We start from the raw sequence: 19,594 nt of genomic DNA, 5'->3' as shown, positions 1-19,594 counted from the left end.
GTTTTCGTTTTGAAACCCAGATACCCCCTCGCCAAATGAGTTTTTGGTATCATTTCTTCGAATTGTTTTTGCTCACTCATGCGTGAATAATAAATAAGCTAAGTAATATCAGATGAAAGAGGAGATTCTAAGCTTTAAATTGGTAGGTCATTTATCTATTCTATTTATGATTAAGTTATGATAAATGGTCGCTAAATTTCGGTTTCGTTTATTCTGGGACGCACTGTATAGATAGTTTAGTAAGTCTAATAATAATATCCTTGTTCATTTTTTAAACTTCTCACACAATGTGCTATTGTGTTTGTTAAAAATGACTTTGCGGTATGCACGTTTCTTTTTTCGGGAGAGATGGACGATATCTGCGGTGATCCATGGCTTGCGTCGCCGACCATTTGCTTGGGCAGAGGGAACAACATCTTTGACAGCGGCATGCAATAGCATAGTAAAGTTATCCCAAGTTGTGTGTATATCATTTTCATCGATAAACAAATACCAGGGAATCTATTGAATTGACTTTTGAAAATCATGTTTGTCTGCCTTGTAAAATTGCCAAAATGAGCGAGGGAGTGATTTTTTTTACGGCACAGAGGGTAATATCAAACTGAACTAAATCATGATCACTCTTTCCAATGCCTGGACCAGGGCAGATGTTTGCAATAAGATCTTCATCATTGCAAAATACTAAATCAAGGATAGAATCACGTTGGTTGCAGGTATTACCTCTTCTGGTTGAAAATTTCACAAGCTGAAATAATCCGAAAGAGGAGGTAATATTCAAGACGTCTTTCAGACACATGAGCGGATCCAGCCTTCGCCAATATGGGGGGGCTGGATTTTTTTTCAGACATATTTTCCCCGATCGGCCACTCGAATATGATATTTGCCTGGATTTTTGGTTTCTTTAAAGGGGTAGTCCTTTTAATTACTTCTTAGCTTTATTCTTATGAATAAACATAAATATATGATACCATAATCCTTACTTATTTCAAGCGAGCGCGAAGCGCCAGCTATTTTGGGGGGAATCTCATGTACTTTTTTCTAAAAGTTTTGAACATTCTGGGCAATCCTGAAAAAAAGATGTGTATGCAAGTGAATAATTATTACAAACGTGAAGCGCGAACTGATGGAAAATTTACTGTTAAGGACTTGCTTGCAGTTAGCCATGAAGACGTTACATATCTTAAAAAATCAAATAATGCGAGCGCGAAGCGCGAGCTGAAATTTTTTTGACATTTTTACCTAAGGAATGGAAATTCTAAGCAGTTTTTGTAACTTAACAGAATAGGCATATATCTAAACGATTGGTGCGAGCGCGAAGCGTGAGCAAAAAAAATCGAAATTTAGACCTACTGAACAAGACACTCTATTCAAGTTTTGTAAATCACGAAAAGGATGAGGAAGTGGGGGTCTTCCTTATATTAATAATGCGAGCGGGAAATTTTTATATACGTTTTGAGCTGATCTAAAACGTATCTGTTATGGACTGCTTGAACTTAGCCATGAAGACGTTACATATTTCAACATTCAAATATTGCGAGCGCGAAGCGCGAGCTGAAAATTTTTGACATTTCTACCTGAATAATGGAAATTTTAAGCACTTTTTGTAATCGTGAAAAGGATAAGACAAAAACTGAACATTATTGATGCGAGCGCGAAGCGCGAGCGGAAAAATTCTGGACGCTCTATTCATGTTTTGCAAATCATGAAAAGGTTAAGCTATTGGAAATTTTCATACATTAATGATGCGAGCAGACAATTTTTCATGTTGTTATCTGAAACTGGATACTTATTTAAATGGAGAACAAGCTGCGTATCTGAATAAACGTGGGTATTTGGGTATTCTAAATACCTAATTTTACCATGAAAATCAATAAAGCGAGCGCAAAGCGCGAGCTAAAAATGATATTCAGATCTGAAAAGGGGTCACTTTAAGCTATGTATTGCAAGCACTTTGTGGAAAAATTGTGAGGTGAAAAAGGATCACAGTTAAAACAGAGCTGATATTTTTCATTTTTGTTACTTTGAGTTTTGACATAGGGCCGGGATATTCTATAAGGACATTATGTCATCATAAGAAAATGATGACTATCTTCCTATTTCTCTTCCTAAGCATGAGAGCGCGAAATCTATTAATATTATGGCCTGAAAACTGGACATGTAAAGCACTTTTGTAATTATGCATAAGATGCATGAGTTTAATATCTATCAATGCGAGCGCAAATCGGGAGCAGAAATTTATGATTAATTCTCATCAAATGGTGATTTTAAGTAGTTTGTTTTAGAATTAATATTGAGATATACATAACTCACTAATCAAAATGCAAGCGTGCAGCGCTGGCTGATACGTTTTGACAATCTGACCTAAATAGGGATATTTTGAGAACTTCATGGAATACAGGAAAATAATATGTACCTGACAAATCAAATTTTGCGAGCGCGCAGCGCAAGCAGATATTGTTAATATTCAGACCATAAAACAGAAACTTTTACACTTTTAAACAATCAATTTGTAAATAAAACAAAATAATGAAAGTTCAATTTCCCAGCTGAAATTTTTTTTGTATTATGACTTCAGAATTTGATATTTTAAGGTCCATATTGAGCAAGATATCACCTAAAACGCAATGCGAGCGCAAAGCGCGAGCTAAAATTTTATATCCCGACATGAAAGATTAAAAAAATTATTTTCTAAGTCTTCCCCTCATCTTATTCTATTCACTCATCTTCTCCTCTTACGCTTGCCTTCCTTCTTTTTTCCTCTCTTTTCCCTTTTTTTTTTCCTTTCTTTTCCCCTTTTTTCTTTTTTTTGCTCCGCCAATAGGGATTATTGAGCGCTGAACAATCCCCATCTTTGAATCTGTGAATATGAGGAGCAATCCTATTAAGTGAAGATGTCAGTGCCTCGCAGAACTTTTTGGATTGGAGGAGGGAGGTCTGTACAAAGTTCGAAACAAAATTTTGCCTTGGCTACTGGGAAGAGAGATTTGCGTACACAATAGCTGGGTAAATCGTAAAGCAAAGCATTCCCGAAATCAAGTCGTGAAGAAATCAGTGCATGAACTAATTTTTCAGTTGCAGATTTTGACAAGTATTTCCTGATGAACCTAATATTGCTGAGCTGATACCTTACAGATCTACAGATGTTGATGTTAGATTTTCCAATCTAACATGACCCCAAGGTTACGACACGTATGGGACACATTTACTATACATCCCGAAAAAGAGAAGGATGACAATTTGACCTTTCTAAGTTGAGCCCTTGAACCAAATAGAAGGAACTCAGTTTTGGAGGGATTCCATTTTATATTCACTGTTTCTGATTTGGATGGCGAGGATGTTAACCATAAAGCCACATCATACCTTGTATACACTTCTTTCTAGGCCCTCCGATTCCTCCCCACTCCCCATCCTCAATGTCACCCCCCCCCCTCGGCGACAAAGAATATGAATAGCCAATTATTTTTTTTGTGATTTGTATATTCTACATTTATACACCAGTGAAAGCATATTTTGTATACATCAGATGCCTTGGCTAATTTTTTTAATACCTTTTTCCAACTACATTTCATGTGTTTGAATAAAAAGAAAAAAATCGGTCAAACATAATTCTAAAAGTTTTATCACAATAAAACAAGAAAGTAAAGACGTAAAAAACTCGGGTCAAACACTAATTCAAAACACCATTATTACATTGTAGGTGAAGAAAATGTGGGATATGCTTTACAAGAGTCAAATCTTACCTGCGATAGCCTTTTCCTCTTGATTCTTTTTGATGAGCAACCATCTTGGACTCTCAGGGCAAAACGGTAGGACTATAAACTCGACTAGACCAGTTACTGCGCTTAGTCCAAGAACGATTGGCCAGGTTGACTCATTGTAGAATACAAAGAAGCCCAAAGCCTGCGTAAAATATCACAGAAGACATAATAAAAAAATGGTGTTTCACGTAGTGAATATTCATTAGTGCTTCATTTATCTTTCATCAACAAAAGGCGAGGCCAGATTTGTAAGTAAAAACAGCCATTTTAGACTCCATTTTTTGAAGCCATCTTGGATTTTCTGACACACTTGACCACTGACTGTCCTTGTAACTTGTCCCAATTTATTACTTGACCATTAAAACCATTGAATAAAAGCAAAAGTAAAGACATTAAAGTAAGTAATAGATGAATAGTGGAATTTTAGGCTTTGGCAGCCATTTTGGACACCATCTTGGATGTTTAGGTACCCTGGTGTGCTTATTTTTACTCTAACATGTATCACTAGATCTTTTACCCCTTTAAACCATTAAATATGTACCGAAATTCGATGTTTAGTTTGAATAATGAGTGAATTATGCCCATTTTCTGTGAATGGCGGCCATTTTTTACGCCATCTTGGATTACGGAGACCCCGGAGGATTTATGAGGACTTTTAGTATGTTATTCTAAACATTTACTTGGACCTATCCTGAAAAAAAATCAGCTTGTTATCAGAAATTTCCTATTTTGGCCTAATGCTATTGGCCGATTATTTTAGTATTTTGACACCCTTATTACGTTACATACGTAACGTGCCCTAACTTGAAAAAGAGATCCTTTTTACGTGTCATTTGATCGCGCATGGTACCCACACGTCAATTGATGTGCCCCCCCCCCCTTCTCCAGGGGGGGGTCGGCGGAATAAATTCAATATTTCATATCCATCATATTCATCCTTTTGCCACGTAGGCAAAAACAAAACTTATACAAAATGTTACAAAATAGCAAAGGAAACACATGCAAATGTCTGGATATCAGTTGTGGGTTGGCTTATTATGTACAGGTGCACTCTTAATCGTATTTCGTTCGTTTTTAATTTGTTTTTAAATTCATTAAGACTACATTTCTGTTTAGCCTAGTTATATAGTTGTAGGCAGAAAACGACTTTAACCGCCCTACATATGCTATTATCATTCAAATCAGCTGGGCAAATCCCCAGAAACACGTCCTCCGTCCCTGGGATCGCGGCGGGGGATAACATTAAGGGTATTTACCTGAGCAAGTAGGAGACCTATGGTAATGAGTAGCTGGTGAACAGTTGTAATGGCACCTCTCAGATTAACCGGGGATATCTCGGCTAAATACATGGGGACAATGGTCAACGACATTCCTGGCAAAAAAACGAGAACAAAGCAGTTTTCAACGCATGATCTTTTAATAATGAAATTAATACAACACATTATAATGTTTTTATTCAAGCGAATAGGAGCAAAAACACTCAACTAAACACAACAAAAAAGTAAGTCCTCCCTAAGTCAAATTGCTGTAACTTTTGAACGGAATCGTTTTGAGATATGATATTTCCTAGGTGATTTTCTACACTCATTAAGCAACTCCTGGGAAAAATGAGATTTATTGGTTGAGCAATGCACGAATAATTAAAGAATGGATTAAAAATGATCATTTTTGAAAGGCACAAGAGTCGTTTTTCAGATTGTGTAATACAGAGTCGGGCAAAAGTCATTTTTAGGTGAATTTTATGGTGTTATGCTGTTTTACTATCCATCATTTAGCCACTCCACACACAATCTTGATCTTATTTTTATGGTTGAGTGAGCACAACGTATTGCGGAAACAGGGGGAGGGGCTGAAATATTGTCCCATGGGGTTCGAATTCAAGATGGCGTCCAATATGGCCGCCATATTCATGGGATTTGGATTTTCGTACATAGATTCTTACACAAACATCCATTTGCCACAAAATTAGTGTCATATGAAAGATAGATAAATTTTCTACAAGTTGATACCATTCATGAGTGATGAAAAGGTAATTTGGCTGAGATTTTAATAAGAAAAGTGCAATTTTGATATTTTTTCCAAAAAAATTGAAAATTTGTGAAATACATAATTTACCATAAATCTAAAGAAAATAGCGGAATCGCCTTGAAAATTTTTAGAAAACTTTCCTAATATACAAATATTTAGGGGACGAAATTCCGAATTGATATCATTTTTAGTCACAAACTTATAATGTCTCAAACTTGAAAATTCAATTTTCAGAAATGTTGTTTTTTTACTTCATATCGGAGACTTGGATATGCTAATGTATACTGCCACATTTTCAACACAGAAAATGGAAATAGGCCTTAATAAAATGCGAAATTATTTATTATTTTTGTTGGTAGAATTTAGTACAATCTTTTTTATTCTTCGATTTAAAGTCGGTTGATATAGGTTTTGAAAGAATTAAGACTTTTTGCCCAAATTTGTATGTTTTGGGTAAAAAAAAATGCACATGCACTGTTATTGATCAGATTTATTACGAATACCAGTAATAAACACACAATCTCAACATTCGATATGAAAGAGGATGTATCAACGAGGATATTGGCAGGCTTCATGCCACCATAAGTATCTTCATTCTCTTCAGATAGAAGGAAAATATGCTGAATGTATTAAGCTATTTTGCGCTAAAGTGAGGCCAAAAAGCAACCTCAGTGTGGCAGTCACACCCATGAAAACGATTGCAAAGTGATGAATGGTATGTCATTCAAATAATACAATAGCTTGGATCAGCCTCTTGCATCGATTGTGTTGGTATGACTAACACACAGTAATGTACATTATGTAATGTGCATGGTAATAGAAATGTATCTGATTTAGAAGGATGTAAAGGCAAAAAAGGCGTTTCTGTTGCATCATTAAGAAATTTATCTAATGAAGTCTCTTGGAAACAGTTATAGGATACACTAGCACTGCAGGTAATAGAGATGAAGTTCTGACACATCAATACACAACTCAAAGGAATATGTCGAAGCTACCCCCACTTTATCTGTATTTTGAATCTATGGCCTGTATTCCTAAATCAGGTTTATCTTCGAACACGAAATTAGTGTCATATAAAAGATGAATAAATTTTCTACAAGTTGATATTATTCATAGGTGATGAAAAGGTCATTCGGCTGAGATCTTAATAAGAAAAGAGCATTTTTAAAAATGTTTCCCAAAAAATGAAAATTTGCAAAATACTTGATTTACCATATATCTAAGGAAAATAAAGGAATTGCCTTGGAACTTTCTAGAAAACTTTCCTCATAAACAATTATTAAGAAATTGAGTTGTTTTTTTACTGCATTTTACAGACTTAAATGTACTATATTGTCATTATCTTTACCACCCTTTTTCCCCATTTTGATAAGTTTTTCTAACCTACACCTTGTCAATCTTGGAGTCGTATACTAAATGAATTTATTCTGATGTTCTGAAAACTTGAATATTGTCCCTTGGCCGCCACTTCAACGGCCATCAATGCGACATCATAGGAAAAAAAATTACAAACTTTTTGAAGGTATTCTGAGTATGAGAAATTGATTGAGTGGGTTATCTTTATTCTTTACGATTTAGATTAAGCAATTCGAAGTGCCAAAAATGACAAAAACCTCTTTCTTTTTGACCAATGTAAAGAAGGGGAGGGTCCTTTTGGTATATTGAGATGTGTATGGCTGTGTTATTAATCTGTTTAATATTTTTAATAGTAGAAAATGTGGTGACGAATCAGTACCACGGAAAAGGCCTCCTGTAAATTGCATTCTACAATTTGCAACAATTAACTTATATCATGTCAAAATGTAAGCTTAATGGTTCTAAGGGAGGACTTAGTCAAACTTTGACAGACATGCAGCCAATCTTAGAAGTCACTGGCAGGCTCATGTGCTAGATTTGGGCGATCGTTTTGAGCTAAAACTTTGTGCCAATGTGATCTTGAAAGATATATTCCTGATCCAGAAGTTGTAAACTTTGGACTGGAAAAGCAATTTTGCTTGCTGCAAAATTCTGGAGTATTTTATTCTCTTTGAGAAAAAGAAACACAGGATATTCTTGGTTGCCATCCGGGCAACCATGACGGCAGTTTTGGTTGCCAACGTCACCCGGGCAACCGCTAATTCGGGCCCTGCTTTGGAGTAGGGATGGTGGGCGGAATTTCTCTCACGTGTGATCTGTTCCATCGCAAGATTTCTCCGTTTTGGCTTTGATACTTTGTAAGACCTGGGTTCCTCACAGACCTTGGATGCTTTAGCTATTATCTTAGTGTGTTACCTTGGATGTATAACTCTCACTGGCCGTCCTACATGCAGAGGACTTCCTTCACTTGCCTTGAGTATTCATGAGAAAATCAGTGGTAGTAGAATCTCTCAAGAAATACTGACTTCTGATGGGTCTACCAAAGAACATTTCTGCTGGTGATCTCAAGTTACTTTCGACTGCATGGTGTTGCTCCCAGGTTCATCATTGCTAGTTGACTGTCTTGGCCAGTCTGAGAACATTTTGTCAACAGATTCTTGACTGTACGAGCCATCCTGAGAGCTAATCCGTTTGATCTTGGATAGTGTGGAGAAGAAGTAATGTGCTTGATATTCCACTTCTTTTCTTCTGCTGCCTTGCTTGATGTTTCTGGCATGTTTCACACTGCTTTATCAACAAGTCAATGTCCTTGTTGATGTTTGACAAGAACACTGTCTCACGAGCAATTCATCTGGTACTTTCGATTCCCATGTGTCCTAGGTGAAGCTGTCCAAGGATATCATTCCTCAGTGACTTCAGTACAATGACTTGACTTCCCGTGAAGAGTACTCCATGTGATAATCCGATGTTATCTCTTTACGACCAATACTGCCTAAGGGATTTCGATAACTCTTGGATTGTTTCAGGCCAAATCTGAGAAACTATCTGCCATAATGATCTGGGAATTGGATCATTAGCCGTTTCTCTCTGAAGTTCTGTCCTCTTGAGTTGTCCGAAGAGTAAAAAGTCGATCGCATATGCGAATCTTTCTTTTTTTAGCAGATGGATTTAACTCTGACACCTAACGGTACATCGCATGCTTCCTTGGGATTAGGAAGTCGACTCAACGTATCGGAAAGAAACATGTAGTTTCCAGGTCGGTAATTGACTTGACACCTGTTTCCTTGGACTTTGATAAGCGATCCCTGTAGATGTGGCGGTGCACTTGTAATAGTTTTTTCCCCATATAATTTCAAGTGGTCTGTGATTGATTATGACTGTGAATTCCTTCCCGAACAGGTATTATAAAAGCGTTTGATACCAAACATTAGGACTAAGATTTCCCTCTGTGTTTGAGTAGCTGGGTCTTGCAGTGAAAAGACTTTGGATGCAAACGCAGCAGGTTACCTTCTCTTTGTCCTTGGGTAATATGTTGGCTTCTACCCTGCGAGGGTCTGGGTAGATATCTCATTTAGTGCACTGTGAGCCAAATAAGTTGATAGCTTCTTTCTTGATTGTGCACATGGAGCTGTTGAACACTAAGCCTTCTTGCTTTGCTGTCTCCATGAACAAGTACAGATTCTTGTCGTGTCCCTCCACGTTGATCTTGATCTTGTCCTTCAATTAGTGTGCTGCACTTGCGTGGTGCGTCTATGATATGTTTAGCGATCGGATGTCCTTGACACGTAGCATCGCTTTTCCTTTGAAACTACCTATAGCATCGAAGTGCTCTGCAAATGCTTGTTCGAGATCCTTCTCACTTTTGATAGGTGTTTGTTTAGGGTTAGGTGTAGGTGTGTCATAATTGTACATTGAGTGAATTGTGATAATTCCAAGGTCATTGCAACCTAACAACCCAAGGATAGCTGAAACCTTGACATCTGGTACATAGAACGTCTGTGTTGACCATTTTGGACTGTAACATTTTATGTCAAGTGTACCTTAACATTTAACTGGAATCTCACCATAAGCTTCAAGTTTTACAGGTGTATGTTTCACTAATGATTCCCACTTTGAACTTTATATTTCCTTGGCGTACGCACTATGATTGTGTTAGTACTTGCACTTGAGTCAACTCTTAGGTAGAGCTTAAGTTGACCAATTATGTGGACAGTGTACCTTCTGAATTTACAACTGTGTGTGGCCCATTGGTGTGTATTGTGTCAAATTATGTAAAGTTGGATAGACTGCCTTTTGACTGATAATGATCATGATCTGTGATAGTATCATGTGCTGTGTCCATTTCGCTGATTGGTTAGTTCTTTCAACCTTAAGTTTTGATTTTAAACGTGATTTCTTTTGTTTTGTCAGATCTTCGGTCACCTGAACTATGTTATGGTTTTCGACTATGATCATATTGGGATTGACGACAGAATTACCCAAAATGACTTTCACTTTGGAGAGACGATTCAATTGATATTGACCCCCAAATAATTCATAGTTGTCTGAGAATGATCATTGAGGGTTTTTTTTTCCTTCATTATGAAAGCAAAAGGAACAGAGTTGTAAACATAAGAGATATACAATAAACAGAATTTTCAAATTTTGGCTCTTCATAAATTTAGAAAAGAGTTAGAACGTGTTGGAAAATAAACCTGATTTTGGAATACAGGCCATAGATTCAAAATACAAATAAGGTTGGGGTAGCTTTGACATGTTCCTTTCAGTTGTGTATTAAGGTGTCAGAACTTCATCTCTATTACCTGCAGTGCTAGTGTATCCTATAACTGTTTCCAAGAGACTCCATTAGATAAATTTCTTAATGATGCAACAGAAACACCTTTTTTGCCTTTACATCCATCTAAATCAGATACATTTCTATTACCATGCACATTACATACTGTACATTACCGTGTGTTAGTCATACCAACACAATCGATGCGAGAGGCTGATCCAAGCTATTGTATTATTTGAATGACATACCATTCATCACTTTGCAATCGTTTTTATGGGTGTGACTGCCACACTGAGGTTGCTTTTTGGCCTCATTTTAGCGCAAAATTTCTTTATATATTCAGCATATTTTCCTTCTATCTGAAGCAAATGAAGATACTTATGGTGGCATGAAGCCTGCCAATATTTTCGTTGATACATCCTCTTTCATATCGAATGTTGAGATTGTGTGTTTATTACTGGTATTCGTAATAAATCTGATCAATAACAGTGCATGTGCAATTTTTTTTTACCAAAAACATACAAATTTTGGCAAAAAGTCTTAATTCTTTCAAACACTATATCAACCGACTTTAAATCAAAGAATAAAGGGTTTGTAGTAAATTCTACTAACAAAATAATAGATAATTTCGCATCTGATTAAGGCCTACTTCCATTTTCTGGGTTAAAAATTTGACAATATACAATTAGTACATCCAAGTCTCCGATATGCAGTAAAAAGCAAAATTTCTGAAAATTGAATTTTCAAGTTTGAGACATTATAAGTTTGTGACTAAAAATGGTATCAATTTGGAATTTCGTCCACTTAATATTTGTATATTAGAAAAGTTTTCTAAAAATTTTCGAGGCGATCCCGCTATTTTCGAAATAAGGTTCGTTAATCCGAAAATTAGATAAGGTTCGTATTTCCGAAAATGAAATTAATTCATTTTGGTAACAAGAACGGTGCTGTTCTTGCAAGATAACAGGATATTATGCAATGATAAACTAACGAACGATGATATACGTGTGTGTTGTGGCCAAAGCATGTATTGATTTAAGAAGCTCTCATTGAAAATGACATCCCCTCCAATACAAATCCTATTATCTGCAGGTTACTCGCAAACGACCAACACACTTAATCCCCTAGCTGCATCTTTAAACCATTTGCTTGGGCAGCATTTGCTCAGAAAAATCGAAATTAAGCGTAGTTTGATCCGGGCGCCTATTCTTAAATCAATACATGCTTTGGCCACAACACACACGTATATCATCGTTCGTTAGTTTATCATTGCATAATATCCTGTTATCTTGCAAGAACAGCACCGTTCTTATTACAAAAATGAATATTTTTCATTTTCGGAAATACGAACCTTATTTAATTTTCGGATTAACGAACCTTATTTCGTTTTCGGAATAACGAACCTTCGGATTAACGAACCCCATTTCGTTTTCGGATTAACGAACCTTCGGAATAACGAACCCTATTTCATTTTCAGATTAACGAACCTTCGGAACAACGAACCCTATTTCGTTTTCGGATTAACGAACCTTCGGAACAACGAGCCTTATTTCGTTTTCGGACATACGAACCTTCGGAATTACGAACCTCATTTCGTTTTCGGACTAACGAACCTTCGGAATTACGAACCTCATTTCGTATTCGGACTAACGAACCTCATTTTGTTCTCGGACTAACGAACCTTTGGAATTACGAACCTTTATTTCGTTTTCGGATTAACGAACCTTCGGAATTACGAACCTGATTTCGTTTTTGGATTAACGAACCTTCGGAATTACGAACCTTATTTCGTTTTCGGATTAAAGAACCTTCGGAATTACGAACCTTATTTCGTTTTCGGATTAACGAACCTTCGGAATTACGAATGTATGTGGTTGAGAGGATATTCATTCAAAATCAGATTAATGCAACTTTGGAACCCTAGAGCATGTCTTGTTTAATTAACGCTTTAAGCCATGCCCACGTTTTTCATAACATAGAAAATGCTACAAAAAAGCAACAAAAGCCAACAATTTTTTTTTCAACGGTTTTTGGTACTACTTGACCTGTGTAATCGCATATATGTACTACAATTTACCAAAATCCGCATCCTACAAAGTGGTTATTTTCAAAATAGCGTCCATTCACTGAAAATAGACACAACTCACCCATTATCCTCTCTACACATCCTAGTTTTCTGCGTATTAATAATATGCATTTATACAGTGCCAGAAACAATATATTCCGAGGCGCATTGTTGTTATTATTATTATCATTATTACATGGTTTAGGGGGTAAAAATGATACACGGTATTGCAAGGTTATCCAAGATGTCGTCCAAAATGCCTGCCGCCGTCTAAAATCCATAATCCATCTATCATTTAAGTGTTTGGAATTCGGTTACTATTAAATGGCTCTAAGGTTTAAGTAGTAAATTGATGCAAAAATAAAACTTAATATCAACTGCAAATAATGATGATTATAATAATAATAATAAATACCTAGTTTTCATTAAGAGCTTTTCCCATAACGGCTCAAAGCGCTTACAACATATCATTACCCCGATCACTGGATTCAGTTCAATCCCGCACGAAAATCGAACAATATCCTTTCCTAAGCCCCTTTTACACCTTCACGGAAGCAACACGGATCATCCCGGATTGTCAATCCGGGGTCATCCGTGTACAGTCCGGGGGTGGTATTCTGAGGTCATTTTATCTTTAAAATATTTTATTCTATCTCTTAAAATTAAATTGGTATTCTGAGATGAGATTTTATCTCTCAGATAAAATTTTAGATTTTATCTTGCGTATAAATTTTATCATCGTTCGTTAGTTTATCATTGCATAATATCCTGTTATCTTGCAAGAACAGCACCGTTCTTATTACAAAAATGAATATTTTTCATTTTCGGAAATACGAACCTTATTTAATTTTCGGATTAACGAACCTTATTTCGTTTTCGGAATAACGAACCTTCGGATTAACGAACCCCATTTCGTTTTCGGATTAACGAACCTTCGGAATAACGAACCCTATTTCATTTTCAGATTAACGAACCTTCGGAACAACGAACCCTATTTCGTTTTCGGATTAACGAACCTTCGGAACAACGAGCCTTATTTCGTTTTCGGACATACGAACCTTCGGAATTACGAACCTCATTTCGTTTTCGGACTAACGAACCTTCGGAATTACGAACCTCATTTCGTATTCGGACTAACGAACCTCATTTTGTTCTCGGACTAACGAACCTTTGGAATTACGAACCTTTATTTCGTTTTCGGATTAACGAACCTTCGGAATTACGAACCTGATTTCGTTTTTGGATTAACGAACCTTCGGAATTACGAACCTTATTTCGTTTTCGGATTAAAGAACCTTCGGAATTACGAACCTTATTTCGTTTTCGGATTAACGAACCTTCGGAATTACGAATGTATGTGGTTGAGAGGATATTCATTCAAAATCAGATTAATGCAACTTTGGAACCCTAGAGCATGTCTTGTTTAATTAACGCTTTAAGCCATGCCCACGTTTTTCATAACATAGAAAATGCTACAAAAAAGCAACAAAAGCCAACAATTTTTTTTTCAACGGTTTTTGGTACTACTTGACCTGTGTAATCGCATATATGTACTACAATTTACCAAAATCCGCATCCTACAAAGTGGTTATTTTCAAAATAGCGTCCATTCACTGAAAATAGACACAACTCACCCATTATCCTCTCTACACATCCTAGTTTTCTGCGTATTAATAATATGCATTTATACAGTGCCAGAAACAATATATTCCGAGGCGCATTGTTGTTATTATTATTATCATTATTACATGGTTTAGGGGGTAAAAATGATACACGGTATTGCAAGGTTATCCAAGATGTCGTCCAAAATGCCTGCCGCCGTCTAAAATCCATAATCCATCTATCATTTAAGTGTTTGGAATTCGGTTACTATTAAATGGCTCTAAGGTTTAAGTAGTAAATTGATGCAAAAATAAAACTTAATATCAACTGCAAATAATGATGATTATAATAATAATAATAAATACCTAGTTTTCATTAAGAGCTTTTCCCATAACGGCTCAAAGCGCTTACAACATATCATTACCCCGATCACTGGATTCAGTTCAATCCCGCACGAAAATCGAACAATATCCTTTCCTAAGCCCCTTTTACACCTTCACGGAAGCAACACGGATCATCCCGGATTGTCAATCCGGGGTCATCCGTGTACAGTCCGGGGGTGGTATTCTGAGGTCATTTTATCTTTAAAATATTTTATTCTATCTCTTAAAATTAAATTGGTATTCTGAGATGAGATTTTATCTCTCAGATAAAATTTTAGATTTTATCTTGCGTATAAATTTTATCATCGTTCGTTAGTTTATCATTGCATAATATCCTGTTATCTTGCAAGAACAGCACCGTTCTTATTACAAAAATGAATATTTTTCATTTTCGGAAATACGAACCTTATTTAATTTTCGGATTAACGAACCTTATTTCGTTTTCGGAATAACGAACCTTCGGATTAACGAACCCCATTTCGTTTTCGGATTAACGAACCTTCGGAATAACGAACCCTATTTCATTTTCGGATTAACGAACCCTCGGAACAACGAACCCTATTTCGTTTTCGGATTAACGAACCTTCGGAACAACGAGCCTTATTTCGTTTTCGGACATACGAACCTTCGGAATTACGAACCTCATTTCGTTTTCGGACTAACGAACCTTCGGAATTACGAACCTCATTTCGTATTCGGACTAACGAACCTCATTTTGTTCTCGGACTAACGAACCTTTGGAATTACGAACCTTTATTTCGTTTTCGGATTAACGAACCTTCGGAATTACGAACCTGATTTCGTTTTTGGATTAACGAACCTTCGGAATTACGAACCTTATTTCGTTTTCGGATTAAAGAACCTTCGGAATTACGAACCTTATTTCGTTTTCGGATTAACGAACCTTCGGAATTACGAATGTATGTGGTTGAGAGGATATTCATTCAAAATCAGATTAATGCAACTTTGGAACCCTAGAGCATGTCTTGTTTAATTAACGCTTTAAGCCATGCCCACGTTTTTCATAACATAGAAAATGCTACAAAAAAGCAACAAAAGCCAACAATTTTTTTTTCAACGGTTTTTGGTACTACTTGACCTGTGTAATCGCATATATGTACTACAATTTACCAAAATCCGCATCCTACAAAGTGGTTATTTTCAAAATAGCGTCCATTCACTGAAAATAGACACAACTCACCCATTATCCTCTCTACACATCCTAGTTTTCTGCGTATTAATAATATGCATTTATACAGTGCCAGAAACAATATATTCCGAGGCGCATTGTTGTTATTATTATTATCATTATTACATGGTTTAGGGGGTAAAAATGATACACGGTATTGCAAGGTTATCCAAGATGTCGTCCAAAATGCCTGCCGCCGTCTAAAATCCATAATCCATCTATCATTTAAGTGTTTGGAATTCGGTTACTATTAAATGGCTCTAAGGTTTAAGTAGTAAATTGATGCAAAAATAAAACTTAATATCAACTGCAAATAATGATGATTATAATAATAATAATAAATACCTAGTTTTCATTAAGAGCTTTTCCCATAACGGCTCAAAGCGCTTACAACATATCATTACCCCGATCACTGGATTCAGTTCAATCCCGCACGAAAATCGAACAATATCCTTTCCTAAGCCCCTTTTACACCTTCACGGAAGCAACACGGATCATCCCGGATTGTCAATCCGGGGTCATCCGTGTACAGTCCGGGGGTGGTATTCTGAGGTCATTTTATCTTTAAAATATTTTATTCTATCTCTTAAAATTAAATTGGTATTCTGAGATGAGATTTTATCTCTCAGATAAAATTTTAGATTTTATCTTGCGTATAAATTTTATCTTGCGTATCTGCAGATGATACCCAACAGAACGATGCCTGCGTACACATACCCATCGCGTATCTGGCCATTGCAACGCAGATGATGTGCTTGCGCCCATGTTACTTTGAAGAAAAAATAAAATAAACTTAAAAGAGGGTAGAGGCTATTTTATCTCTGCGACGTTGATTTCACCAGTATTTCTAGGTAAATTAACCCCAAATGGTGACATGAAAATGAAGAAAAATTATATAGTTATTGAGAATAACACCTTAACGTTGTTCCTGTACAATCAGAGAGTATTTCATAAGACTTTTCTTTACTAATATTGTCTTTGAAATGATGTTTGAAAAGATGCGATATAGACTTCGAAAAAAGAGGAGAGTATTGTCCTTTTTGTTAAAAAGAAATCTCCGTAAAGACGCGCAAGCGTATAGTGCAAGCGTATTTGAAGTCAATAAATTGACGCAATCTGGCCCCTTTGCCACACCTCCTGGCGGAATGGATTTTAATTGGTTGAGTGATATGAGAGAGGTATAAAAGCGCGTTTCTAATTGGATGTTGATTAAAAAATAGGTGTGTCTTACAGAGATAAAATGGTTCTCAGAATACCAATTCGGAGAGATTTTAAGGGTATTATTTTTATCTCACTGATTTTAACGGAGATGAAATATTTTATTTTATCTGAGATAAAATGGATCTCAGAATACCACCCCGGGACTACCGTGTACACTCCGGCTACTCATCCGACGCCATCCTTGATGTACCGGCATGTCCGGGAGAAAAATTGAACATGTTCAATTTTTCATCCCGGAGTACACGGACTGATAATCATCCGTGTTCATCCTTGTACATCCGTGTAGCTACCGAATTCATCCGGGAGGCTCCTTGTAAGAACCGGGTGATCCTTGTTGATACCGGCTTTATCCGTGGTCAAATGTTTATATTGTTTGCGTACATGAACAATAGTCCGTATTCATAACCAAGCACGAGCATGCTCCAGATGCTGCAATAAGGGACGAAACTTCATTCTAGCAAGATGCCGGCGACAAGAAGTGGTAAGGTCCGTGTAAAGACCCAGTAACATCCGTGATCATCCGGGTATCCCGTGTTGGCTCCGGGAGCATATCAAACAGGATCCCTATTGCTACCTTGCCTATCCTTGTAGACTCCGTACTTTTCCGTACATATCGGTATTAATAACCAGTTAACTCCGTACTCCGGGAATGCTAGGAAAATACAAATTTGGCACCCCGGATCATCACGGACTGAGATCCGTGATGATCCGTGTTGCATTCGTGAAGGTGTAAAAGGGGCTCTAGGGAGCTGTCCTTGAATCCTTATAATGGCGCTGGCAAATTCAAATTTCTGGTGGGAAAATTTTCAGGTGTTTTTTTTTCACATAGTGATTCCTGATTTTGTTTAATACCAAACATGACGGCCGGGGGAGCGTTTCATGATAGGACTTGTCGGACGCTTTATCCGACAAGTCCCATTTTACCCGACACTTACTATAGTAACAGTGCCTCTCAGCCAATCAAAATCAAGGAAAGATGTCAGATCTGACAACTTGTCAGACAAAAATGGTGATGAAACGGTCCCCCGAATTCACAAAGGTGGTTTTGAAAACCCACATTTGAGTTCATGGTTTATGCCAACGAACGTAGAGGGCAGCAACACACGGCAGTGTTGCTTTTAGGAAGGTCCACTCCGCTCAGATTTTGTGACCACTTAAGCCCCGCCCCTCACTCAGCGCACTTTTTTTGTAGATTGTAGAATTGATTTTTTTCGTTTGTTCGATTTCATTATTTTTTAATGATACTGAAAACTCCACGAAATAATGCTTAATATTATTTTATATGTAATCATTTATTTTTTGAAAAACGTAAGACAAAACGTAATCAAAGTTCTTTTAGTTTGCACGTTAATAGAAATACATAGTACGATGAACTTGTATAACCCCTTTTCTGCTTAATTTCGCTGCCCCTACCAAGCTACGCCAGAGCCAATACCTTGATCTTCTGGCATGGCCGCGCCGAAACTTCCCGGGACACATCGGTGCGCGTACTGCGCGAAAGCAGTGCTGGCTGCACTAGCAGGACTGGCAGGATATCTCGACGCTACTCGACTTAGCCAGACAAGGACTAGACAGGAATAACCGTCGTTTCTGGGGATTTATTCAACAATTTCTGACATTTTACTACAATCCCCATTTACCGACGGCAATGTGTCAGTACGAGCCTTCATGTGTAATCTGGTCCGACAATTCGGCGGACGGGTTTTGTCCAGATTTGTTACTTCTTTTAGATTCTAAATGACATTATATTATCTTGGACGAAGGTCCACTATTTTTGTTAGACTCTAATCTTTCTATTGATATCATATACATTTTATAATATTTTGAAAATATACGTTACCGATGAGTTATTCCCCGGGTTATTCCTTATTTTTTTACTTTCTGCCGGAGAGGAAAATGTGGCAGCCGTCAACGAGTTGTGCTTTTATCAAGGCTTTCCGATTAAATTTTCGATATCTTGGCCAATCAATGCGAGCGACAAGTTCCGAACGCACGCACATCAATATGTCCAAGCGCAGCGCAAAGCAGCGGCACAAATCGCGATAGGTAGCGACTGGTAAATACGTCTGTAATGATGATGACGTCATCCAAGATGGCAACTTACCTTGACCAACGAAAGGATCGAAGATGACGATGTTTCGATCATCATTTCAAAAGAATTAGCGGTAACTGAGGTCTAAGGTACGATATTTCTGAATTTTAAACATTTTTTCGTAAATATGGATGTGATTTCTTTTTCATAATATGACATTTTATGTACAAAAAAACGATCGGAAAATCGGGTTTCCGCTGTTTGATCTAACGTTACTGCTAAAATACGTTGTCTGTACGTACGGGCCTCCAAGCTTTTCAGTCTATGTATTGGTGAGTGAGCCAACGCAGTTCAGCGGAACAACCAAAATACAGAGACTGAAGCTTTTGGTCTAGACAAGGACCTGAAAGATATGGACTTGATCTGTCATTGATGTGGCATTAACTGCCAGTTGCAACGATAGATGTTCAAGGTTAGAATCCTAATTTTCCCTTACAGTGTGGATTGGAGCATGAAAATATAAAATAATTATATGATATCCACAAATCCGACCAAACTTTTTCGCAACTCATCAGGCAAAGATCGAATACGGACACCAGCCAAGCTCAAGCCCAGGTTAGTCCTAGTCTAAAGTTAGACCAAATTAACAGACCAAAATAACATGGTCCAGTTTCGAGCCGTATATG

At 37.0% G+C, this 19,594-nt stretch overlaps 1 protein-coding gene across 1 annotated transcript in view; it reads right to left on the bottom strand.

Moving 5' to 3' along the window:
• Window positions 1-19,594, bottom strand: part of LOC121429717 (solute carrier family 2, facilitated glucose transporter member 5-like) — a 97,220-nt gene that overhangs the window by 27,514 nt on the left and 50,112 nt on the right. The window contains exons 5-6 of the mRNA XM_041626907.1: window positions 5,015-5,130; window positions 3,741-3,900 (exon numbers count right to left, since the gene is read on the bottom strand). Of these exons, the coding sequence (XP_041482841.1) occupies window positions 3,741-3,900; window positions 5,015-5,130 (276 nt within the window). The remainder of the gene's footprint in view (window positions 1-3,740; window positions 3,901-5,014; window positions 5,131-19,594) is intronic.

This window comes from Lytechinus variegatus, chromosome 16 (assembly GCF_018143015.1).
Source record: "Lytechinus variegatus isolate NC3 chromosome 16, Lvar_3.0, whole genome shotgun sequence".
In the NCBI taxonomy this organism is placed as follows: domain Eukaryota; kingdom Metazoa; phylum Echinodermata; class Echinoidea; order Temnopleuroida; family Toxopneustidae; genus Lytechinus; species Lytechinus variegatus.
The sequence above is the reverse complement of the archived record's forward strand: the minus strand, read 5'-3'. Positions and strand labels throughout refer to the sequence as shown.